At 51.4% G+C, this 26,493-nt stretch overlaps 1 protein-coding gene across 1 annotated transcript; it reads left to right on the top strand.

The window, feature by feature from the left end:
• Positions 1-4,528: 4,528 nt before the first annotated feature.
• On the top strand, positions 4,529-5,206 carry LOC311199509 (dnaJ homolog subfamily C member 9-like; the record flags this gene model as incomplete). Its single annotated transcript, XM_084273618.1, has 1 exon — positions 4,529-5,206. One exon carries the CDS (start codon positions 4,529-4,531, stop codon positions 5,204-5,206), a length of 678 nt encoding a protein of 225 aa, XP_084129744.1.
• Between the last annotated feature and the right edge of the window lie 21,287 nt (positions 5,207-26,493).

The following is a 26,493-nucleotide window of genomic DNA, read 5'->3' as shown; positions in this document are numbered from 1 at the left end:
GCGCTTGTCTGGGCCTGTGCAGGTAGGGCTTGGATGGGCTGACGGCCCTGGGAGCAGCCCACTGGGGTCTTCTTTGGGCTCCCCCTCCTGCCACTGTGTCTCTGAGCTCCGCTGTGGGGGTGCAGGGTTGGTCCATCACAAAACCTAACACTGGTTGGCTCAACTACCACCACATCCTTTCCTGTCCTTAAGCACCCTCTTGCCTCGTTCTGTCCCATCCAGAAATCTCCTACAAGGATTGCTGGGCCGACTGCCCTCATCACAACCATCATTCCCACTAAACCTTCACATTTCCCCCCTCGCTCCAAGCATAAAGTCAATATGGCCTTTTACATTTTTACCAAATAAACTCACTGCTCATTTAATTGCCCACTGAGCTCTGGGGTGACAGCTCCTAATTACAGGCCTGGGCAGCAGCTTCCTCCAATCACCAGCTAAACACAGAAAGGAACACCACTCTCTTCTCCCCTGCTGATCTTCACACTCTGCAGGAGCTTTCCATACACATCTGGCAACCTGCCTTACTTCCTGAGAAGTCTCTCCCTTCTGCTCACAAGCAGGAAAACTGGCACGCTCCTGTTGTAGTGAGATTGCTCTTCCTCATTCTGAGGAATAACCTCTCTTTGTACTCCCACCTGTGCACAGCCATCTGCTGCCTTTTATCTTGGAAGCATTTTGGAGAAGCCTGATGATTATTTTCCTCTCTGAATACCTGTTCTGAGCTCACTGCAGTACAGCCCTGAAGTACAGCCCTGACTATAGCTTGTAATGCCAATAGCAAGACAGATCATTGTTTTAAAGAGACTAAAAATGCCCCACAGTTCAGCTTGTGTCAAGTGTTTAGGACAAGGCTTTTGGCTCGAGCATAGGAAAGAAAACTTAAACCAGAACTAAGCCACAATCCCACCTTGCTCATCAGTTATTTCTTTGCCAGCTCTTGGCACTTCTTTCTTTCCCTTGGAGGTCCCATTGAGGTTCTCCTAAATAAGAAAAAAACCAACCCCCAAACCAGAAAGATCAGTCACAGGCATGTAGAAAACCTGACGTGTGTATTTTATCGGGTGCCCCTGTAGTAACATCATCACCGTGCTCCTTATAGACAAGCGACTGAAGTAAGGTACAGGAGGAGAGAACAGGTACATCACTGGCACCCAGGAGCAGTGACAAGAATTCCTGCTCTAAAATGGGGCTTTGTACATGTGACTCTTAAATACAAAGCCCAGTCTATCAATTAATCACAGATCAATAATCCAAGAACCCAGGCAAAACCTAGGAAAAACAATGTCTAGCAGATAAAACATGCATCTGGGCACTTGAGGGACGATGTACTCGCTGATCCTTAGGGGTCTCTCCCACCTCAGGATCTTGTATCATTCTATGAAACTACCTGCAATTCTGCTTTGATTAAAAACAAAAAGGTAACTCAGATCTAAACTAAAACCTGTGAAAGCAGCCTATGAGGATGTTTCAAAAACAAAGTGCCCCTCATTCAAAAGGATAGCAGAACCTAAATTCATAGAGCAAAACTAAGATGTGAAGTGAAAACCCAAGCCCTGAAACAGCTGTATGCAAAGAGCATGCATTCAAACTCACAAGGCAGTTCAGAAAGTGTAGTAGAAGACATGGATTTCAGCATAACACTGCTATTTCATATCTCTTGAAGAAGAGTCTTCCACCACCCACCCTTACGACTCTCTCTGTAGCCCAGCCGTAAGAGGAAGATGTTACATTCCAATTAGGGAGCAAAACCTCACGTTCTTTTAGAGTAGAGCGGGTTTTGGAACCGCTAAATTAAAATCACAACTAATTCATTTCCCTATCTGGACTACACCAGTTATACAAAAAGAACAGAACAGATTAGCAGCGCCCACGCTGTGGAATACCCCAGGGTCTTCTCCCATTTGTCCTCTGCGCCTCTTCCCCATGTCGTCCACTTTCTGCTGAACTGCTTCTGCAGTACTAAGACAAAAAGTTGATGTAAGAGCAAGGACAGGCAAATAGAAACCAAAACATTGAAAACAGTACACAAAATCAACATCTGAACATAGCATGCACAAGCCAAGAGTCACTGGCAGAATGAAAGACAGGCAGAAACACTAAGACCACTCTGGCTGCATCCAACTTTCCTCAGTATCTCAACTCAACTGAGCATTATAAAAATACTCTTAAGTATGGAAGAAAAGTTGAAATGAAGGCACTTCCAATGCTAAGAACACTGATTTGGAGGGCAACTTAAATCTACCAAAAGTCACAAGGTGAAGTGGTCCTTTTGATTCACAAGGCAACACAGAAACCCACCCAGCACATACACAGAAGACCCTCTCAGATGAGGATCTTTCCACAACTGGCAATCCAAAAGGAAGATGCCAGGGGCCAGTGTGAACACTGTCTGTACCCAAATTCTCTACACATGAAGCATCTTTCCAAATACGTCCTCCTTAAACAGCCACCAGAACCTATTCCCAAAAAACTCCTTTTAAACACAGAATCACAGAATTGTAGGGGGTTGGAAGGGACCTCCAGAGATCATCATGTCCAACCCCCCCTGCTAAAGCAGCCTACCTAGGACAGGTCGCACAGGTCGGTGTCCGGACAGGTCTGGAGTATCTCCAGAGAAGGAGAGATCCCCCTCGCAGGGGATATGCTCCAGGCCCTTAGTCGGTGTAGCTGTGAAGAATAAAAGGCCAGCCCTCAACCAACTCAGGGTATTAAGACTGAGTGATTACAGGACCTACTGGAGGACACCCTACCTGCTCAGCAGTTACAGAATGCTAATGAGCACCTCCAGGTCCAATCCCAGTCAGGCTCTATTATGACATGTACCTGCATGTCACGCTGACCATTGTGACTTACCACAGAAGAAGAGAATGATGGGAGTTGGAAGGGCCCTCTTCACAGCATCTAGTCCAACCCTCCTGCCAGAGCCACATCTCCTACAGCAGGCTGCCCAGGACAGCATCCAGGTGGGCTTTGAGTAGCGCCAGAGATGGAGACTCTGCAACTTCTGGGCAGCCTGTCCCAGTGCTCTACCACCCTCACAGGAAAGATGTTCCTCCTGATGTTTAGGTGGAACTTCCTATATATAAGTTTATGCCAATTGGCAAGGTTATTCCAGCCCCTTCTGCTCCAGCTAAACTCCCAAATGCCAAAAAGCTCCATCGCTTGCTGCTTCAACAAAAGATCAGCCCAGTATTTACCACACAGCATCCTCTCTCACTGCTTCCCTCCTTGAACTGTGTATGGGATTTGCACGGCAAAGTTTTGGTAGGGGGGCAGGGGGGAGCTACACGGGAACTCACTCTTGAGCAGCCTGCTCCTCAAGGTCTGCACCCTTCAGAGGCACATTACAGGATTTCCTTCAGGGGACAGCATTTCTCTACAAAACCAAAGGCAATTCCAGCTAAACTTTTTTACGACTGTTGAACTTTTGGCATTTCTGCAAGGAGGACCTATCACCCTGACTACACGAGGAACGCTGTGATGACAACGAGGGGGCTCTTGTTCAGTTCACAAGCTAAAGTTTCTTTGGGAGTGCACCAAGCTAAGCTGCGTTCTGAAAAGGGCAGAAAACTTGGTAACATATCTTCATGAGACAGGCCTTTTGACGAGGACGACTTCAATCACCTGTCTCTTTACTGGGACACCCCAGGAGCGCAGTGCCAGGGGAGCAGCCCGGCCCTGCTCCAAGCGAGCCCATTGCTCAGCCCAAGGCCTGGCTCCAGGGTGAGGGACCCCACAGGGCCACAAGTATCACCTAACAGTCCAAGCAAGTGCCTCTGCCTGGAATAGGACTCACTGGGGGAGGCTGATCACTAGTCTGTCCTGGCTTATTTATGTAATGGTGGTTCTGAGTCCTGGTCCAAGTGGCAGCAACAGGAGAAGGGGCTGCAGTTCCTCGCAGCCAGCGCCATCGCTAAGACACCAGGCCAGTACACATGACAAATAACTTCACTTGAGGGAACCAGGAAAGGCCACGAGTCTGGGCCACATACAGGAGAGTCTGGGGAGGTCTGAGCCAAGGGCTGGGCTGGTGGGCAGAAGGCACAGCTACTGGAGAGGCCATAGGCCTGGGGCCCATCTGTGTCTGCACATGATGTAACTGAGAGGACAGGTCATTCAGGGCCAGTTAGTGGCTTGACTGAGCATCTAAGGAGAGGGAGAGGGCTATACAGAACACACGCACGCACACGTGCACACACATGGGATCAAAATGCCAACAACCAGAGCAGGGCTGTTGTGTACCTCTGGGGAAAGCAGGGCCACTACAGGCAAACCGGTGCCCAAGAACAAAAAATACAGACATGCACGTTGCACATACACACCTCTGTGTGCATTTTCCCTCTAATGGTTTTTCACCCCCCTAGCCAGAGAGGCAACAAACATCAGGCCCTTTGTACTGTCCACAAGGTTCAGCCAGACCGAACATGCAGCACTCTGAAATGAGGACATTTTAACTAAGAGACTTTCTAACAGCAGCGGCTGTTGGTGCGCTCTTAGCGGGCGGGGGCGGTGCCGGCGCCGCAGCGGGATGGGGCTGCTGGAGCAGAGCGAGGCCGCCTTCGGCTCCTCGGACCTTTACCGCATCCTCGGCGTCCGCCGGGAGGCCTCAGCCCAGGAGATCCACCGCGGTTCCCACCACGCCTCGCTCCGCGTCCACCCTGATCGCGCTGAGCCCGATGCGAAGGAGGAGGTGACGCGGCAGTTCCAGATCCTGGGTGAGGCGGACGCCGTCCTGAGCGACGCGGAGCAGCGCGCGGTGTACGATGAGCAGGGCACAGGGGATGAGGAGGGCGAGGCCCTTCGCGGCGAGCGGGACTGGCAGGAGGACTGGCGGCTGCTCTTCAAGAAGGTCTCTCTGAAAGACACTGAAGACTTTGAAAAGAGCTATAAAAATTCTCAAGAAGAGCTGGCCGGTACTGAAGCCGCGTACGTGGATTTTGAGGGGGACATGGACAGGGTAATGGAGTCTGGGCTGTGCCTGGACTATACAGACGAACCCAGAATACGGAAAATCATAGAAAAGGCCAGCGATTCCGGAGAAGTCCCATCCCACCGAGGCTTTGTAGAAGAGTCGAAGCAGAAAAGGGTCTCAAGAAAACGCTGGGCAGAAAAAGAAGCGAGAGAGGCAGAAAAGATGAGGAACGAAGCGGGCCTCAGTGGAGAAGATGATGTGAAAGCGCTGATTCAAAGCAGAAATCAACATTGAAAAATGGAAACGGAGGGCTTGTTGGCACAACTGGAAGCAAAATACAGCAACAATGCTAAAAAAGGAGGAAAGAAGAAAAAATAATTAAATTTTTGTGGAGCTGGCTGTGTTGTGTGCTGTCTCCTCCACTTGTCAGTAAGAGAGTTCCCTGAAGTGTCTCCTTCCCTTGTTATTCCTCAAATTCTTCCCTGAAATTCTGTTTTCACTGCCATGCCTGGGAAGCCAGTGCTTATTCTGATTTCCTTAGACAACTAATGCCTTGTGCTCTCTATCCGCAGTACCTCATGTGATCCCATGGTGCAAAAAGCCCCGTGACATCTGCAGTGCTTCCTGATGTTCATTATCAGTTATTTAACATTATTTGAATTGCTTGTTGTATGCTATATAACAAAATATTGTTGATTCCCCATTGTTTTTCAGTCTTTATCTATTCTTGCTTGTAATGTTTTGGTTGGTTGCTGATGTTCTCTTTTTGTATTTATGTTGGGGAAAAAAAATGTCTCTTGAGAAATGGGATGTTTATGCTGTGACCTTCTGTCTCTGGAATTTGGAATGGCATTAAAAGGATGCTGTTAATACAGCAAATGTTTCATTGCCACCTCTGTTACATTCATTCAGATGCAGCTTGTCCGGTGTGAAAATCAGAGTTTCATTGAATTGTGGATTTGACCTTTGGAGTTGCAGCAGGTACTTTGCATCTGCTAACTAACAGTCCTTTTGTTTTGATGCAATGTTGCTTTATCCACTGTTGCCTGTTTTTTCACTCTTACTCCAAAGGATACAGTTTTAGTAGATAAATGCTAAATTCAGGAATGGGTTATCATTTAAGCCCACTCCCACATTTTGAGGATTTGAACATACTATTGCTGCTAAACATGGTGGGGGGGAAGTGTTGCAGCAAGGAGGGATGCAAGCGAGCTGGGGTTTTGCTGTGATCTTATTTGAGATCTGCAGGCACTCTTTGTTTCCAATGAATCGTGCTTCCACTTCCATGTCCCTCCTCCTCTTTGCAAAAATAAGGTGTTACATTCTTCTGCTAAAAGCATGAAGAAGACTTCCATCTTCTTTCTTTTCAGCCCTTCAAGTACCTGAGAGGAACATACAAACAGAAGGGGAATCAATTTTTTAAAAGGGTAGACAATGGCAAGACAAGGGGGAATAGATTAAAACTAAAGGAAGGAAGGTTTAGATTAGATATTAGAGGGAAGTTTTTTTACAGAGAGAGTAGTGAGGTGCTGGAACAGGCTGACGAGAGGTGGTGGACTGATCAGCTCCCGTGGCAGTAAGGACAGCTATGGCTGACCATGGCCACACACTACACCAACGCACTGCTCTATCCCTGCCGTGTTCAGTTCTGACTTGCAGCTGCCACTGCTCAGCCAAACCCACCCCCTTTCAGACCTGCCAAGTGCTCTGATGTCAGACAGCATATCCTTGGGAACCAAATCCTTCAGCCCTTCTGCAGAGAGGAGGATATTTGCATCATTCACCGCCACACCAACCACCTGGTCTGGTTTCACAGTCCCCAGCTTAAAGCCCTCTCTGTCCCCATCAAATTGCCCAACACGACTGCACAGCTCCGACCAGAAAGACACTGGAAAGATGTCCCTGATAGACACGGAGAACAGTCACTCTGCTCAACGTAAGCAAGGACACAGCACGGAAAAGCAAACTGTTAGTTCTCATCCAGGCTTGTCCCTCATCTGATATTTTAACAGCAGTTCAATCCCAGACACATTCTGCAGCACAGCTGGGTCACTTGGGGCCACACCAGTATGACCACACGAGACCCAGCAGTCGCAGCAGAGCAGAGATGCTGGAGGAAAAACACCAGGTACTGACACACTTGTAAGAAAATTGAAAAAAACCTCAAGAAGGACCCCCTGAAATAGAGAGAGAGAGAGAGAGAGAGAGAGAGAGTGTGTGTGTGTCTGTGTCTCTGTGTCTGTGTGTGTGTGGGGGGGTGTCTGTGTGTGTTTGTGTGTGTGTGTGTGTGTGTGTCTGTGTGTGTGTGTCTGTGTGTGTGTGTCTGTGTGTGTGTGTGTCTGTGTGTGTGTATGCACAAAGACTCAGTAACAGAAAGGGGTCAGCCCTTCCTAGAGTCCTTCCAGTTAGAAATGGCCTTATCCCCACTCAGCTCCTTGGGGGCATAAAACCACCTTGCCAGGCAGTGGTTACATCCTGCTGTGTCAGCTGTCAAGTATTCCTGCTGAACGAGACAGCCAGCAGACTGGGGTACAAAAGACAACGCTCCCAGGGAAAGACAGCTTCACAGACAGATGCACAAGACAGCTGGATGCACCATGACCTTGCCCAGACACGTGGCTCTCTTGGAGGAAGAACCCCGCCGAGAGGCACCTTCATGGCTGGCAACAGAAAGGGGGTCAGCTCATGTGTACCTCGGCTTTGTTCTTTCCTTCCAAGCAAGAGCCAAAAGCCACAGAGCAGGAGAAATGACCCTGGCTCTGGAAGCGCACGGACATTCCCAGCTACACTGAGTCCTCTGGCAATTGCCACCCATGGGCCAGAAGCCCTCTCACCCCTCCCGGACCCGGCTCTGGCTCACCTGGCACTCATTCTCCATGGACCACAAGTGCACCAGACCTGCTGACTGCCCAGAAAGGAGTCACACTGTGCCACAAGGGACACTGCCCAGCCTGCAGCAGACATATTAGACTCTGGGGGGGAGGCCTTTGTTCATGCAGCTCCTCAAGTGTCACGGTACCTTTGTGTCAATGTTTTCTGCCTCCAGGCTGTGAACAACTTCAGCAACAAAACCAGCTACACCAAAAGGCTACAGAGAAATTCAGAAGCATCTGCAGCAGCTTGTTTTAGTCACCCTAAAAGAATTCCAGTTTTTTGCTTGTTAGCTTAGAAGATGATTTTGATGTTAAAGGAGTTACAGCAGCTCTGAGAATACAAAGCACGTTCAGGCCATTAGCAATAGGTAACTAGGACAGTGTGTGCCTTGATCTCTGTGGGAAGCTTTATGGGCTCTGTATTAAAACAGTGGCTATTGGCTATGGACCTGGAATCAACAAACCATGATAAGGACTTTCAGGAAAGAACATAAATGCGCTGAGCATTACCCTCCCTTCTTTATAATCAAAGGAATCAATAAAGTTAACCAATGATTGCTGTAGAATAGGGATATATGTGAGAAACCTGAAAGCCAATCTGTACTTCAAGAAACAAAGCCTGAGCCACACAGTAAACCCCTACACCGCTGTCAATTTGGTCCCATTATCTCCCCCCCAAATGACCTTCATCACCTGAGGAGGAAGTTGTGGTCCCATAAATGCAGCCAGCTCACTACGAGCCACCCGCTGACCAAGGAAGGAACAGGGATCAGATGGTGCTGGGAACTAAGGAGCACGTTCTCCAGGTCTCCAATCACAGCACCTTGGGAAAAGGGCTGTGATCTTGTTTTGGAGTTTTCCCTTCAGCCAACTCTTGGATTAAAACCCATCCTACAATTCTCTGGGAACAGGTGACATGGCACAAAGACACAGGCAGAGACTTCACCAAGGCTACTGACCGGACACCAGGTAAGGGTCTTCCTACAGCGACTGTCCTCTTCACAGCAGGAACTCATCCTCCCACCATCGATGGCTCCTCCCAGGTTCTCACACAGCCAGACGCAGAGAGCAGACAACCAGCAGCAGCTGAAGGCCAAGCACTGAAAGGGAATAAATGACACCCAGACTGTCAGGTTTCACAGCACTGAATCACCCCAACAGAAACCTGCTCCTAGGACAAAAGGAAAACACTTGGCAAGAAGGGAGATGTGAAGACTGGAAAGGAAATATATTCTAAACACATCTGGTATTTGTTCTTCCCTGATCAAATACAGTACCTGAGCTCGCTGACTGGGAGCTGTTTGGGTATCAGAGAAGTGAACTGAGGCATCGTTCATGTTATAGCAAAGTTCATTAGTGCCTGTTGTAGTTCTGTGTGGCTGGGTTCACGTGGAGAAGGGGGGCTGCAGGGGGGGCTGTTGCAAGAAGCAGCCAGAAGCTCTCTGCAGGCTCCACAGAGCAAACACCACCCAGCTCAAGGCTGGAGTCAATGCTGACGGAGGCTGAGCCCATCAGTGACGGTCAGGGTTCCTCTGGGAATCACACTTAGGAGGGAAAAACCCACAAGCAGCTGCTTTGTGCCCCCAGAAAAAGGGAGTGAGAAGATGTAAGAAACTGTGCAGGCACCAAAGCCAGTGAGGGGGGTGGAAGGAGGCACCCCAGGTGCTGGAGAGAATGATGCCCCTGCAGCCCCTGCAGAAACCCATGGTGAGCAGGTGACCCCCACAGCCCAGGGAAAAGGCCCAGACCCCACCTGCAGCCCGTGGAGAGGCCCCACACTGGAGCAAGGTGGAAACAGACAGGAGCTGCTGTGACCCACACTGGAGAAAACCCCTGCCAGCACCTGCAGCCTACAGAGAGAGACCATGGCACAGAGATGAGCGAGGGACAGAGAGATCCATGCTGGAGCAGGTTTGCTGAGCGGGGGGGCTTCTGACCCTGTGAAGGACAGGATGGAGTAGTCTGGGCCTGATAAATATTCTGGGATTTTATGACTGCACCCATAGCAGTGACCCATGCTGGGGAAGCTGGGGAAGAGATAAATCCCCGTGGGAAAAGACTGATGTTGGAGAAGTTGGGGATCTCCAAAGAAAAACAGAGAAAAGAGATGGAGGAAGGGACAGGGAAAGGGGAAAAGGGGGAAAAAAATCCCAAACACCAAAAAGAAAAACCCACCCCAAGGAAAGACAAGGAGAAAGGGGCGGGTAGGGAGAAGAAAAAGAGAAGGAAGAGCCAGAGGAAAGGGCTGGAGGCAGGTGAGTAAAAAGAACCCAACCAAAGAGAAAAAGAAAAAGCAAGAGGAAGAGGTGGGTGGGTGGAGGGTGTAAAGAGAAAAAGACAAAAGGAACGATCAGGAAACAAGGCGGATGTGGGGGGGTCGGTTGCTTGTGGAAGGGTCGGTTGCTTATGGGTGGGTCAAATGGCTTTGTGGGGGCCCCTCGAGCAGCTCTGGGTGGCCAGGCCTCTTTGGTTGCGCAGCGAGGAGAAGCTCTGTGTCAGGGAGCCTTGGGAGCCCCTCAAGCAGTCTGCCTGAGACTCCTGGAGAGACCCCAGAGCTCCCAGAACATGCCAGCCAGCTGCTCGAGCAGCTCCAGAAAAGCTGCATGGCTGCTGGGAGCCCCACAGGGCTTTTTGGAGCACCCTGAGAAGCTCCTCACTGCTGGGGATATTCTGATGCCCCTCGAGCAGTCTGCCCGAGGACCTGGAGAGACCCCAGAGATCCCCAACAGCTCCGGTGATCTGCTCAAGGGGCTCCCAAAAAGCCACAGGGATGGGATTTTTGGGATCCTGGTGAGGGACACCGGTACATCATGGAATTTCTGGGCCATCTGAGCAGTCCCTGCACTTTTTAAAGGCTGGAGTGACAAGGGCTTTGGTCGGATCTTCAGGCACCTCACCTGTTTGCCAGGACCCTTCTTTCCCCTCACAGCCCCCAAGAGCTGCTGGTGGGGGCTGAGGGCACCCCCAAGACCCTTCCCTGCCCGGGAGGGGCTGGGAGGCAGATGGGGTGGGGCAGAGCACAGGCAGCCCCTACGTCACTTCCTGGAGACTCCAGAGAGTCCTTAGCAACCAACCATCCCCAGGGACCATGGTGCTGCCACAGCCCGGCCCAGGGGCCCCCCGGCCCCTGCAGACTTCTGTCCTTCCCCACAGCGTCTACCCCCAGGGAAGGACCCAGCCCGAGCCTTCAGCCCAGGGACACTGCGCTCCTGGGGGCTGAAGCAGAGCTGCCCACTGCCCAGCGCTCCTGTCTCTCTCTCAGGCTCAGCCAACCTGTGCCCACCGCCTGCCCAGCAGCAGCAGCCCTTCCCTGCAGCCCAGGCACCCTTAGTGGGGGGCACCCCAAGGCCCCCAATCACCACCAGCAGCTACAGCAGCCGCCGTTTGTGCCATAGGGACCCATAAGGACCCATAGAAACAGATAGAGAACCACAGAGACGCATACAGACCCATAGGGACCCACTGGGACTAATAGCGACCCATAAAGAGCCAGAGGGACCCTTAGGGACCCATAGAGACCTGTAGAGATTCATAGAGACACAGAATGACACATAGAGACACATAAAGATTCATAGGGATCTTTAGAGGCCCATAGACACCCAGAGGGACACATAGAAACCCCTAGAAACACATAGGGACACGCAGAGACCCATGGAGACCCATTAGGACCCATGGGGACACATAGAGACCCCTAAAACCACATATAGACACATATGGACCCATAGATACCCACAGGGACTGACAGATATCCACAGGGACTCATAGGGACCTACAGACACCCATAGAGACCCATAAAGAACCACAGGGACCCAGAGAGAACCAGAGAGACCCACAGAGACACATAGAGACCAATAGAAACCCTTAGGGACACACAGGGACCCACAGGGACTCATAGATACTCATAGAGACTCATAGAAACCCATAGGGAACTATAGAGACCAACAGGGATATATGGAGACCCATAGAAACCCCTAGATACCCATAGGGAGCCATAGAGAGCCATAGAGACACATAGGAACCCACAGAGACCCATATGGACACATATATGAGATAAATGGGAAACCACAGACACACACAGGGACACGTAGAGACCCGTAGAGACCCATAGAGACCCACAGGAACTCTTAGGGACCCATAGAGACCCACAGAGATTCACTGAAACCCATGAAGATTCATAGAGACCCATAACAACCCACACAGCCCCATAGAGACCTACAGAGAACCACAGAGACCCAAACAGACTCACAAACACCCATAGGGAGCCACAGAGACACACAGAGGCTCATAGAGACCCATAGGGATCCACAAAGAACCACAGAGAACTACAGGGAACCACAGAGACCCATAGAGACACATAGGGACCCACAGGGACACACAGAGACCCATAAAGAGCCATAGAGATCCATAGAGTCCCATAGACAGCCACAGGAACACACACAGACATATAAGAACCTATAGAAATCTATAGAGACTCACAGGGCCCCCTCAGAGACCCATAGAGACCCACAAGGACCCACAGAAACCCATAGAGACCCATAGGGACCTATAGAGAAACATAGTAACCCATAGAGTCCCAGAGGGACCCACAGAGAGCCACAGGGACTCACAGAGAGCCACAGAGACCTATAGGCACCATAGAGACCAAAAGAGACCCATATGAACCCGTAGAGACAATAGAGACTCATAGAGCACCATAGAGCCCCATAGGGACCCACAGAGATGCACAGAAAACAATGGGGACACACAGGGACCCACAGAGACCAATAGAGACCCACAGGGAATCATAAAGACCCTTAAAGACCCATAGAGACCCAGGGGGACTCATAGAGACCCATAGCGACTCAGAGGGACCCATAGGGACCAATAAAGACCCGTAGGGACACAAAGAGACCAACAGAGACCTAAAGAGACACACAAAGAGACACAGAGGGAACCTTAGGGAACCACAGAGAGCCACAGGGAGACACAGGGATCGATAGAGACCCATAGAGACCAACAGGGACATATAGACACCCATAGAGAATCATAGAGACCTACAGCAGCCCATAGGGACACCTGGGGACCCACAGAGACACATAGGGACAAATTTGGGAAAAAGGGCTGGGCGAGGGCTCGGGAAGCACAAACAAAGGGAAGGGCAAAAGGCACGGGGGGAATCGAATAAAAAGCAAAACAAGAGAAAGGAAACAGCAAGTGGAAGGGGCAGGAAAGAGGGAAGGAAAAACCCCAAAACCAAGAAAAAGGGAAAAAGAGAGGACAGGAGGTGGGGACAGGGACGGGAAGAGAAAAAGTCCCACCAACAACAGAAGAAAAAGCAGGAAGCAGGGGGGGGGGGGGGCCGACATGGAAACACCCCCCAACAACCACCACCACCAAAGAAGGAAAGAGCGTGAAGAAGGGTGTGGAGATGGGGGTGAAGAAAGGAAAATAAAAGAGGAGAAAGGGGGGAGGAAGCAAAGGAACCCCCTGCCAAAAGAGTAACTAAAGAGCACGATCAAGTTTTGTGCGGGGGGGGGGGGGGTTATGGGGGGGAGAAGTAGGGAAAAAACCATCAAAGAGAAATGAAAAGGAGTGACTGGAAGGGAGGGATTCTGGGCTGGGGGGGAGAGGCTGGAAGCAGTTGGACATCTCAGTGCTGTGCCCACCGCCTGCCCAGCAGCAGCAGCCCTTCCCTGCAGCCCAGGCACCCTTAGTGGGGGGCACCCCAGGGCCCCCAGCCACCACCAGCAGCTATGGCACCCCGCTCTGCTCTGGCCCCCAGGCACCTTCCGCATCGCCCACCCCGGGCGCTGCCAGAATCCCCCTCACCCCTGTCCCCAGGGCGCTTTTGGCACAGGGCTTCAGCAAGCCCGGGCAGCGTGCCGGCTCTCGCCTGGCTGACGCCTGCCCAGGGAATCCACAGCATTTCCCAGCTCCTTGTGCCCAGCTCTCCCGGGTCTCCTCACAGAAACAAGGCTCCTCCCTGCTTTTCAAGCCCCTCCTGCTGTGGCAGCAGCTCAGTGGGTACCCAGAGCCAAGACACAAATTCCCAGCGTGCTCAGGAAAGAGCTGGGGGCCTTTGGCCATCGGGACCCGCTTGCTGGTGGTCCTTGCGAGTCACCTCAGCCAGTCACCAGTCCCTCTCCCTCACACAGGTCTGGAGAAGGCTCCAGGCAGCTGCTTCTTCCATCCCACGGGGGAGTGGACAACCAAAAACCTGCCTCCACTGGGCAGCTCCACCTTTGGCCACGGCACCACCCAAGTTCTGTCATCACCGGAAAGGTACCAGGGGAAACCAAAGAGAGAACAGAAACAGCAGGAAACAGGGGGGGTTTGGCAGGGAAAAAATGAACATGAAACAACAATTCAAAAGAAAAAGAAAAGAGCAGGAAGAATCAGGCAAAGAAACATGAAAACAAATCCAAAATCAAACACGACAAGAAAAGTAGGAGGGGGCGGGCAGGGGAGGAAGTGAAAAATGAACCACACAAAACCAGAAATGAGAAGGAAACTCCTGGAAAGGGGGTTGGATGGGGAAGTGAAAAAATAGGAATAAACAGAAGGAAGGAACTAAAAACTAAAAGGCAAAGGAAAGTGAGTGGGTGGAAAGCAAAAGTAGGAAGTGGAGGTGTGAGCAGGGAGCTGCCAGCAGAAAATAAAGGAGATGGAAGAGGCGGCAAAAAGGAAAAATCATTGGAGGTGGAAGCGGTGGGAGGGAAACCCAAAGAAACAGCAGATGGAAACAGCAGGCTGGAAGAAAAATAAAAGGGTTCAAAGAAGCACAGGGCAGGAAGCAATAAAAGAGGCAGGTGGAAGGGGCAAGCTGGAATCTAAAAGCCAGCAGATTAAAAGAAACAACTGAAAACTGGAAAAACAAAACCTGAGGAGACAGCAGAAGGCATCGATGACATGCGGGTGGCGTGTACCACTGCTCCCAATTATGTGTTGCTGTCTAATTGTCTGATGCTTCATGGTTTTATATATATATTTATATCACTCTTTAAATATAGCAGCCCTTCCCTGCAGCCCAGGCACCCTTAGTGGGGGGCACCCCAGGGCCTCCAGGCAGCACCAGCAGCTACAGCAGCCGCCGTTTGTGCCATAGGGACCCATAAGGACCAACAGAAACAGGTAGAGACCCACAGAGACCCACAGCGACCCATAGAGACCTACAGAGACCCACAGGGACCCATAGGGACACATAGAAACCACAGGGACCTATACGGACCTACAGAGATTCATAGAGACCCATAGAGACCTATGGAGACTCATAGAGACCCATAGGGACCCATAGGGATCCACAGAGACCCACAGAGATCTATAGAGTCCCAGAGGGACCCATAGAGACTGACAGAGACCTAAAGGAAGCCATAGAGACCAAAACAGACAGAGAGGGATACATAGAGACTCACAGAGTCCCAGAGGGACCCATAGAGACCCACTGGGACCCACAGGGACCTATAGAGACCCATAGAAACTCAGAAGGACACATAGAGACCCACAGTGAATCACAAAGACCCATAGAGAAACTTAGAGACCCACAGAGATCTATAGGAAGCCGTCGACACCCATAGAGACCCACAGGGACACACAGATACACCTAGAGACTTACAGGGACCCACAGAGTCCTATAGGGACACATAGGGACGCATATGGACCCATATGGACATGTAAGGACCCATAGAACCCCACAGAGACCAAAAGAGGTGCATAAGGACCCATAGAAGCCCATAGACACCCACAGAGTTCCATAGGGACACATAGGGACCCATAGAGACCCACAGACACTCATGAAGACACACAGAGACGCATAGTGACCCACAGAGACACAGAGGGATTCATAGAGACTCATAGGGACAAATAGGGAACCATAGGGACTCATAGAGACCCACAGAGAACCATGGTGACCCATAAGGAACCACAGAGAACCATAGAGCCCCACAGAGACCCAAAGGGACCCATAGAGAGCCATACAGACACATAGGGACATATAGGGACCCAAAAGAAAGCCCCAGAGAACCATAGAGACCTATAGGGATCCATAGAGACCCATAGAGATCCATATGGAACTATAGGGACCCATAGGGACCAACAGAGACCCACACGGACACTTTGAGGCCCATAGAGATGCTTAGATACCCATAGGTACACTTAGAGACCCACAGAGACACAGAAGAACCCATATAGACAAATAGAGACCAACAGGAAAATATAGAGACCCATAGACACCCACAAGAACTCACAGAGACCCATCAAGACTCATAGAGACCCAAGAGGACCCATAGGGACACACAGAGACCCACAGGGAGAAATTCAGGGAAAAGGGCTGGGCGAGGGGTCGGGAAGCACAAACAAAGGGAAGGGCAAAAGGCACGGGGGGAATGGAATAAAAAGCAAAACAAGAGAAAGGAAACAGCAAGTGGAAGGGGCAGGAAAGAGGGAAGGAAAAACCCCAAAACCAAGAAAAAGGGAAAAGGAGAGGACAGGAGGTGGGGACAGGGACGGGAAGAGAAAAAGTCCCAACAACAACAGAAGAAAAAGCAGGAAGCAGCGGGGGGGGGGGACACGACATGGAAACACCCCCCAACAACCACCACCACCAAAGAAGGAAAGAGCATGAAGAAGGGTGTGGAGGGGGGGGTGAAGAAAGGAAAATAAAAGAGGAGAAAGGGGGGGAGGAAGCAAAGGAACCCCCTGCCAAAAGAGTAACTAAAGAGCACGATCAAGTTTCGTGGGGGGTGGGGTGGGTTATGGGGGGGGAGAAGTAGGGAAAAAAAACACCAAAGAGAAATGAAACGGAGTGAGTGGAAGGGAGGGATTCTGGGGTGGGGGGGAGAAGCTGGAAGCAGTTGGACACCTCAGTGCTGGGGGTATTTGGTTGCACCTCGAGCAGTCTGCGCGAGGACACTGAGAGACCCCAGAGATCCCCAACAGCTCCGGTGATCTGCTCAAGGGGCCCCCAAAAAGCCACAGGGATGGGATTTTTGGGATCCTGGTGAGGGACACCAGTACATCGTGACATTTCTGGGCCATCTGAGCAGTTCCTGCACCTTTTAAAGGCTGCAGTGACAAGGGCTTTGGTCTGATCTTCAGGCATCTCGCCTGTTTGCCAGGACCCTTCTTTCCCCTCACAGCCCCCAAGAGCTGCTGGGGGGTGCTGAGGGCACCCCCAAGCCCCTGCCCTGCCCAGGAGGGGCTGGGAGGCAGATGGGGTGGGGCAGAGCACAGGCAGCCCCTACGTCACTTCCTGGAGACTCCAGAGAGTCCTTAGCAACCAACCATCCCCAGGGACCATGGTGCTGCCACAGCCCGGCCCAGGGGCCCCCCGGCCCCTGCAGACTTCTGTCCTTCCCCACAGCGTCTACCCCCAGGGAAGGACCCAGCCCGAGCCTTCAGCCCAGGGACACTGCGCTCCTGGGGGCTGAAGCAGAGCTGCCCACCGCCCAGCGCTCCTGTCTCTCTCTCAGGCTCAGCCAACCTGTGCCCACCGCCTGCCCAGCAGCAGCAGCCCTTCCCTGCAGCCCAGGCACCCTCAGTGGGGGGCACCCCAGGGCCCCCAGGCACCACCAGCAGCTACAGCAGCCGCCGTTTGTGCCATAGGGACCCATAAGGACCCATAGAAATAGACAGAGAACCACAGAGACACATAGAGACCCATAGGGACCCACAGGGACTAATAGTCACCCATACAGACCCATAGAGAGCCAGAGGGACCCTTAGGGACCCATAGAGACCTATAGAGACCCACAGATACACAGAATGACACATAGAGACACATAAAGATTCATAGGGATCCTTAGAGGCCCATAGACACCCAGAGGGACACATAGAACCCCCTAGAAACACATAGGGACACGCAGAGACCCATAGAGACCCATAAGGACCCATAGGGACACATAGAGACACATATGGACCCATAGATACCCACAGGGACTGATAGATATCCACAGGGACTCATAGGGACCTATAGACACCCATACAGACCTATGGAGACCCACAGGGACCCATAGAGACACAGAGAGACACACAGAAACACATAGGGGTGCAAAGGAACCCATAAAGACCCAGAGACCCATAGAGACCCATAAAGAACCACAGGGACCCAGAGAGAACCAGAGAGACCCACAGAGACACATAGAGACCAATAGAAACCCTTAGGGACACACAGGGATCCACAGGGACTCATAGATACTCATAGAGTCTCATAGAAACCCATAGGGAACCATAGAGATCAACAGGGATTTATGGAGAGCCATAGAAACCCCTAGATACCCATAGGGGGCCATAGAGAGCCATAGAGACACATAGGGACACACAGAGACCCATATGGACACATATGTGAGATAAATAGGAAACACACATAGGGACACGTAGAGACCCGTAGAGACCCACAGAGATTCCCTGAAACCCATGAAGATTCATAGAGACCCATAACGACCCATACAGCCCCATAGAGACCTACAGAGAACCATAGAGACCCAGACAGACTCACAAACACCCATAGAGAGCAACAGAGGCTCATGGAGACCCATAGGGACCCACAGAGAACTACAGGGAACCATAGAAAAGCACAGAGACCCATAGGGATCCATAGAGACCCATAGTGACACAAAGAGAACCACAGGGACCCACAGAGATGCATAGAGACCCATAAGGAGCCATAGAGATCCATAGAGCCCCATAGACAGCCACAGGAACACACACAGACATATAAGAACATATAGAGACCTATAGAGACTCACAGGGACCCCTTAGAGACCCATAGAGACCCACAGAGACCCATAGAGACCCATATAGACCTATAGAGACATATAGTAACCCATAGAGTCCCAGTAGGACCCATAGAGACCCACAGAGACCCATAGAGACCTATAGGCACCATAGAGACCAAAAGAGACCCATATGGACCCATAAAGACCCATAGAGACTCATAGAGCACCATAGAGCCCCATAGGGACCCACAGAGACGCACAGAAAACAATAGGGACCCACAGGGACCCACAGAGACCAATAGAGACCCACAGGGAATCATAAAGACCCTTAAAGACCCATAGAGACACAGAGGGACTCATAGAGACCCATAGCGACTCAGAGGGACCCATAGGGACCCATAGAGACCTACAGGGACCCACAGAGACACATAGGGAGACACAGGGACACATAGGGACAAATTCGGGGAAAAGGGCTGGGCGAGGGGTCGGGAAGCACAAACAAAGGGAAGGGCAAAAGGCACGGGGGGAATGGAATAAAAAGCAAAACAAGAGAAAGGAAACAGCAAGTGGAAGGGGCAGGAAAGAGGGAAGGAAAAACCCCAAAACCAAGAAAAAGGGAAAAGGAGAGGACAGGAGGTGGGGACAGGGACGGGAAGAGAAAAAGTCCCAACAACAACAGAAGAAAAAGCAGGAAGCAGGGGGGGGACACGACATGGAAACACCCCCCAACAACCACCACCACCAAAGAAGGAAAGAGCGTGAAGAAGGGTGTGGAGGGGGGGGTGAAGAAAGGAAAATAAAATAGGAGAAAGGGGGGAGGAAGCAAAGGAACCCCCTGCCAAAAGAGTAACTAAAGAGCACGATCAAGTTTCGTGGGGGGTGGGGTGGGTTATGGGGGGGGAGAAGTAGGGAAAAAAAACACCAAAGAGAAATGAAACGGAGTGAGTGGAAGGGAGGGATTCTGGGGTGGGGGGGAGAAGCTGGAAGCAGTTGGACACCTCAGTGCTGGGGGTATTTGGTTGCACCTCGAGCAGTCTGCGCGAGGACACTGAGAGACCCCAGAGATCCCCAACAGCTCCGGTGATCTGCTCAAGGGGCTCCCAAAAAGCCACAGGGATGGGATTTTTGGGATCCTGGTGAGGGACACTGGTACATCGTGACATTTTTAGCCATCTGAGCTGTCCCTGCACTTTCTAAAGGCTGGAGTGACAAGGGCTTTGGTCTGATCTTCAGGCACCTCGCCTGTTTGCCAGGACCCTTCTTTCCCCTCACAGCCCCCAAGAGCTGCTGGGGGGTGCTGAGGGCACCCCCAAGACCCTTCCCTGCCCGGGAGGGGCTGGGAGGCAGATGGGGTGGGGCAGAGCACAGGCAGCCCCTACGTCACTTCCTGGAGACTCCAGAGAGTCCTTAGCAACCAACCATCCCCAGGGACCATGGTGCTGCCACAGCCCGGCCCAGGGGCCCCCCGGCCCCTGCAGACTTCTGTCCTTCCCCACAGCGTCTACCCCCAGGGAAGGACCCAGCCCGAGCCTTCAGCCCAGGGACACTGCGCTCCTGGGGGCTGAAGCAGAGCTGCCCACCGCCCAGCGCTCCTGTCTCTCTCTCCGGCTCAGCCAACCTGTGCCCACCGCCTGCCCAGCAGCAGCAGCCCTTCCCTGCAGCCCAGGCACCCTTAGTGGGGGGCACCCCAGGGCTCCCAGCCACCACCAGCAGCTATGGCACCCCGCTCTGCTCTGGCCCCCAGGCACCTTTGGCATCGCCCACCCCGGGCGAGGGGTGGAAGAAGAGAAAGAAGAGCAAGAAGAATCTAAGAAGGAATATGAGGAGGAGAAGCAGGTGGAGGTGGTGGAGGATGAAGACAGAAAATGAACACTGTGAGGAGGAATACTAAGGAAGAATACACCTAAGTGGAGGAGGAGAATGAGGAGGAGATGGAGGAAGAAGAGGAAGAGGAGGAAGAAGAATCCAAGAAGGAATACAGGGAGGAACATGAAGAAGAGGAGGAGGACGAGGAGGAAGTTGTGGACGACGGAGAATTAAGAGTATGAGGAAGAATACTAAGGAAGAAAACAGGTAAGTAGAGGACGACGAGGAAGAGGATGAGATGGAGGAAGATGAGATCAAGGAGGAAGAAGAATCCAAGAAGGAATACGAAAAGGAGGAGGAGGTGCAACTGGAGGTGAAGGAGAAGGTGGAGAAGGAGAAAGACGGACAATGAACAGTAGGAGGTGGAATATTAAGGAAGAAAACAGGTAAGTGGAGGAAGAATTCGAGAATGGGACAGACGAAGAAGAGGTTGAGAAAGAGGAAGAAGAGGACGAGGAGAAAGAAGATTCCAGAAAGGAATACAAAAAATATTATGAGGAGGAAGAGGTGGTGGAGGAGCACAGACAATGAACAGTATTAGGAGGAATCCTAAGGACGAATAGAGGTAAGTGGAGGAGGATGAAGTGGAGGATGAGGAGGAGGATGAGATGGAGGAAGAAGAGAAAGAAGAGGAAGAAGAATCTAAGAAGGAATATGAGGAGGAGAAGCAGGTGGATGTGGTGGAGGATGAAGACAGAAAATGAACACTGTGAGGAGGAATACTAAGGAAGAATACACCTAAGTGGAGGAGGAGAATGAGGAGGAGATGAAGGAAGAAGAGGAAGAGGAGGAAGAAGGATCCAAGAAGGAATACAAGGAGGAGGAGGAGGTGGAGGTGGAGGAGGAGGTGGAGGACAACGAAGACAGACTATGAAGAATAAGAGGTGAAATACTAAGGAGGAAGCCAGGTAAGAGAAAGAAGAAATAGGACGAGGAGGAGGAGTATGAAGCAGAGGAAGAAGAAGTGGAGCAGCAGGAAGAAAAGGACGATGAGGAAGAAGATTCCAAAAAGGAATACAGTGAAGAATATGGGGATGAGGAGGAAGAGGAGGTGGAGGAGCACAGACAATGAACAGTATGAGGAGCAATACTAAGGAAGAACACAGGTAAGTGGAGGAGAATGAAGAGCAGGATGAGACAGAGGAAGAAGAGGACGAGGAGAAAGAAGAATCCAAGAATGATCACAGGGAGGAATATGAGGAAGAGCAGCATCAGGAAGCAGATTTGGAGGAGGACTGACAAAGAACAGCATGAAAAGGAGGAGGTGGATGGACAATGAACACTATGAGGAGGAATACGAAGGAAGAATACAGGTAAGTGGAGGAGGAGGAAGAGGAGGAGGATGAGATGGAGGAAAATGAGGAAAAGGAGGAAGAAGAATCCAAGAAGGAATACGAAAAGGAGGAGGTGGAGCTGGAGGAGAAGGAGGAGGCGAGGAGGATGGAAGCAAACCATGAACAGTATGAGGAGGAATTTTAAGGACGAAAACAGGTAAAGTGGAGGAAGAAAACGTGGATGAGGATGAGACAGACAAAGAAGAGGCTGAGAAAGAGGAAGAAGAGGACGAAAAGAAAGAAGATTCCAGAAAGGAATACAGAGAAGAGTAAGAGGAGGAGGAGGGGGAGTAGGAGGAGGACGATGAGACAAAGAAGAGGACGAGGAGAAAGAAGAATCCAAAAATGAACACAGGGAGGAATATGAGGAAGAGCAGGATTAGGAGGTGGATTTGGAGGAGGACCGACAATGAACAGTATGAGGAGGAGGAGAAAGACAGACAGTGAACAGTGTGAGGAGGAATACTAAGGAAGAATACAGGTAAGTGGAGGAAAAGTCCAAAAAGCAGAATGAGACAGAGGAAGAAGAGGTTGAGAAAGAGAAAGAAGACGACGAGGAGAAAGAAGAATCCAAGAATGAACACAGGGAGGAACATGAAGAAGAGGAGGAGGATGAGGATGAAGTTGTGGACAACGGAGAATGAAGAGTATGAGGAAGAATACTATGGAAGAAAAGAGGTAAGTAGAGGACGACGAGGAAGAGGATGAGATGGAGGAAGATGAGATCAAGGAGGAAGAAGAATCCAAGAAGGAATACGAAAAGGAGGAGGAGGTGCAACTGGAGGTGAAGGAGAAGGTGGAGAAGGAGAAAGACGGACAATGAACAGTAGGAGGAGGAATATTAAGGAAGAAAACAGGTAAGTGGAGGAAGAATTCGAGGATGAGACAAACGAAGAAGAGGTTGGGAAAGAGGAAGAAGAGGACGAGGAGAAAGAAGATTCCTAAAGGAATACATAATATATTATGAGGAGGAAGAGGTGGTGGAGGAGCACAGACAATGAACAGTATTAGGAGGAATCCTAAGGACGAATAGAGGTAAGTGGAGGAGGCCGAAAGCAGGAGGAGGATGAGATGGAGGAAGAAGAGGAAGAAAAATCCAAGAAGGAATACAAGGAGGAGGAGGAGGAAGTGTAGAAGGAAGACAGACTATGAAGAATAAGAGGATGAATACGAATAAGGAACTAAATCCAAGAGGAGGAATGATATGATGATGAAAATAGTACAGAGGAAGAAGAGTTTGGGAATGAGGAAGAAGAGGACGAGGAGCAGGAATTATCCAGTTATACAGGGAGGAATATGAGGAAGAGTAGGAGGAGGAATACAAGGAGTTACATAGGAAGGAATACAGGAAGTAATACGAGGAGAAGGAGGAATGCAAGGAGGAACTGAGAAGGAATATGAGGAGGAATACTTGGAGGTGGAAGAGGAGGTGCAGGATGGAGAACGAACAGTATGAGGAGGTATAGGCTGAGGAAGAAGATGATGAGGAGAAATTAGAAGAATCCAAGAAGCAATACAGAGTAAGAGGAGTTGGAGGAATATGAGGAGGAACAGAAGCGGCAACAGAAGATGGAATAGGAGGAGGAATAGGAGGAGTATGAGGAGGATGAGGCGCTGGAGGAGGAGGAGGAGAAATTGAAGGAGAAATAGTAGAAGAAATACAAAAAGGAAGATGAGGAAGAAGAGGAGAAGGAATACAAGATGGAATTAGAGAAGGAATACAGGAAGGAATACGAGGGGGAGCAATATCAGGTGGAGGAATATGAGGAATAGGAACTGGAGGAAGAAGTGAGAACACTCAAGTAGCCACAGAAACTGCACTTGGAGAAAGAAATCTCCGAGCTGTACCTTGTCTTGGTTCCCAAAGTTGAGCTGGCTCTGGCAGGTGTCTGTAGGCATCAGCACGTCCCTGGCCTCAGGCAGAACAGTCTGGGTCATGTTCAGCAGCTTTTAAGGCTCTGTCAGAGCTCAGCTCAGAGCTGCAGGGGAGGGAAACAAACTCAGCATCGGGTGGGAGCAGGGAAATACTCTGCTCAGACCCTCCAGACAGGTGGCACACTGCCAAATCTGCACAAGAATTTGCCAGCACAAAGAAAAGGGGGTGGAAAAGAGGGGTGAACTTACCGGGGACTGAGGGGCTGAAGCTCTGGGGCTGCCGACTCCACACGAGGCCCAGATGGCTCCGGCAGGGACTTGCTGCCCAGGCTGTGGCAGATACCAAAAGCCCCGGCTGGGCGGGGGAGCGGGGCTGCAGGGAGAGGGGGTGCCGGGGGTGGGGAGAGGCTGGAGGGGGAGAAACTCCCCCCTGCTGTGGGGAATGGAACAGCCGCCCGGGAAAGGAGACACCTTGTGCTGGGAGGGGAGCTGTGAGAGCCCGAGGAGCAGCAGCACAGCCCGAGACAGGGGGTGTGGCAGCCATGTTAGTGTGGGTGCTGCCTGGCAGCCGTGTCAGTGTGGGTGCTGCCTGGCAGCCATGTTAGTGGGGGTGCTGTCTGGCAGCCCTGTCAGTGGGGGTGCTGCCTGGCAGCCCTGTCAGTGTGGGTGCTGCCTGGCAGCCGTGTCAGTGGGGGTGCTGTCTGGCAGCCGTGTCAGTGGGGGTGCTGCCTGGCAGCCGTGTCAGTGAGGGTGCTGTCTGGCAGCCATGTTAGTGGGTGCTGCCTGGCAGCAATGTTATTCTGGGTGCTGCCTGGCAGCCGTGTCAGTGGGGGTGCTGCCTGGCAGCCATGTCAGTGGGGGTGCTGTCTGGCAGCACGGTTCCAGCCACGCAGGCACTGTTACAAGCTCTGCATCTCTTCAAGGCTGCCAATTGCCAGTGATTACTATTTCCAGCCTTGAAGAGGTGCACAGCTCTCCCCATGTCCTGGTTTAGATCACACTGTACTTCAGGTCACTGGAAACACAGACTGTGGTGGCAAGGTTCAAGCATCACTTTTCTGACAGGGAGAGAAGCAGGAAGCAGGATCACTGTGAACAGTCTGGGCTCATGTAAAGCCATCCAACACTTGGCTGCAATTTCTATCTTAATTTGGTGGATATGACAGAAAACACAGAAAGCCACAGAATGATCAAATTGCAGCAAATCTGTATTTACACCACCCACTGAATACATGCCATTCTTAGGAGTCCTGTTTTATAACAGAGAATAAATGTGCACTGGATGTTCAAAGTTCCTGCTCCTTCTCTTCTACAGAAAATCCCCCATGAAGATTTAAAATGTCTAGAGTCCCTTTTCCTGAGGGACATGGTAATTGCAGAAGCCCGGGCACTGTCCCTGCCAATACAGGCTCTGCTCCTGTCCTGCGCTGTGACACACACCTTCCCTCTTGGCTCCTCTGGCCAGAAAAGCCCAGCACCTACGCACAGCAGCACACGCAGCGAGGGAGTTTTGATCCAAAAGCCCTGAGGAACTAAGAGTACAGGATTGCTCACCCCTACCCACATTAAAGACCATCTCAGCTGGGAGTTTTGCAGCTCAGGGGACCCGGCACAGCCCCAGCAAGGCAGCATCACCTCTCCCACACCGAGAGCCTCAAAAGCCGGTGAAGGGGAAACCACCACAGTGTCAGCACCCCAAATATAGAACCCTGCAGGCCTGTCTGACTGGGCAAAAGGGTTTTAGCCCACTGGTTTCTACCCAATACACAGTGAACAAAGCATCACCCACAGATGCTGCTGGCTCCTGTGCCCCAGTACGCCCAGGCACAGACAGGGCCAGTTGTCCCCAGGTGCCACGCACAGCTGGTGGTGCTGGGGAAGCCCCGGTACCTTCTCCAGCACTGCTGAGAATCCCATTTTGTCATCAACTGAGTCAAACTTGCACATAGGGTCAAGGCTGGGTCACCCATCACTGGGAGAAAGTAGGAGGATTAATTAGGTCATAAAACCCCACTTTTGACCAGAGGAGAGAATGTTGCAGAGCAGCCACAAATTCCCTCCCCTCAAGGACTCCCCTCATCCCTTGCAGGGGGGGCACAGATCCATGAGAGCAGCAGAACCACATACCTGGGTCTCGCTCAGGGCACGGCAGGTCCGGGGCTCTCACCGTGCCCCTTTGGCTCTTTCACTGCCTGTGGGCAGGAGCAGAAGAGACAGTGCAGGGAGGGAATCTGCCCTGATGAGATGTCAGCGCTGCTGCTGAACAAAGTTTGGTTTGTGTGACATGAAAATACTCCAAAGCAAGCTACAGGCGTTTCCCCAGCAGAACTTCTTGTTGGGAGACTTCTTGCAGTTCCCAAAATTTATGTCCCTTTGAATCGAGATGATCAGGAACCCAAATACCTTTTATAGTTCCCAAATGCATTTATAAAGCATTTCTCTTGGCTATGAAAGCCCTGAGCTGCAGCGCCAGAGGGGCTGCTTGTGGGCTCCCTGGGGAGGTTTCAGGCCAGGTATGTCTCTGTGTCCTCGCTCTTTTGTTTTGGGAGCTGCTGCTGGACGTTTGGCATGTTTGAATGTGAAGGAAGGTAGAGCTGAGAAATGACATAGGGCACTGTTAGGACTGTTCCCTGAGGTATTAAAGCCTGGTAGGTGATTTCCCCCTCGGGTTCTTACTGACAGGATGAGAAGAAGGGACTCGGGCAAAGCTATGGCTGTGAGGGGGTGACAGGAAAGGAAGTGGTTGGTAAAAGTGCCAGGGGCTTTTGGTGAACTCTCGGCTGCCCGTGCGATTGGAGAGGGATCCTCCAGCTGTTACACAGTCATTGAACAAGAACTGGGGCTGGGGAGCGATCGGGGTGAAGCTGCCCCCGTCCCCTCACTCTAGAAATGATAAACATCAGCTGAAGGAGCAGCACAGTTGGGTCACGAACTGGCAGCGA

Source organism: Gallinula chloropus (genome assembly GCF_964237585.1).
Source record: "Gallinula chloropus genome assembly, chromosome: 20".
Lineage (NCBI taxonomy): Eukaryota > Metazoa > Chordata > Aves > Gruiformes > Rallidae > Gallinula > Gallinula chloropus.
Note: the sequence above shows the minus strand (reverse complement) of the source record. Positions and strands in the feature narration are given on the sequence as shown.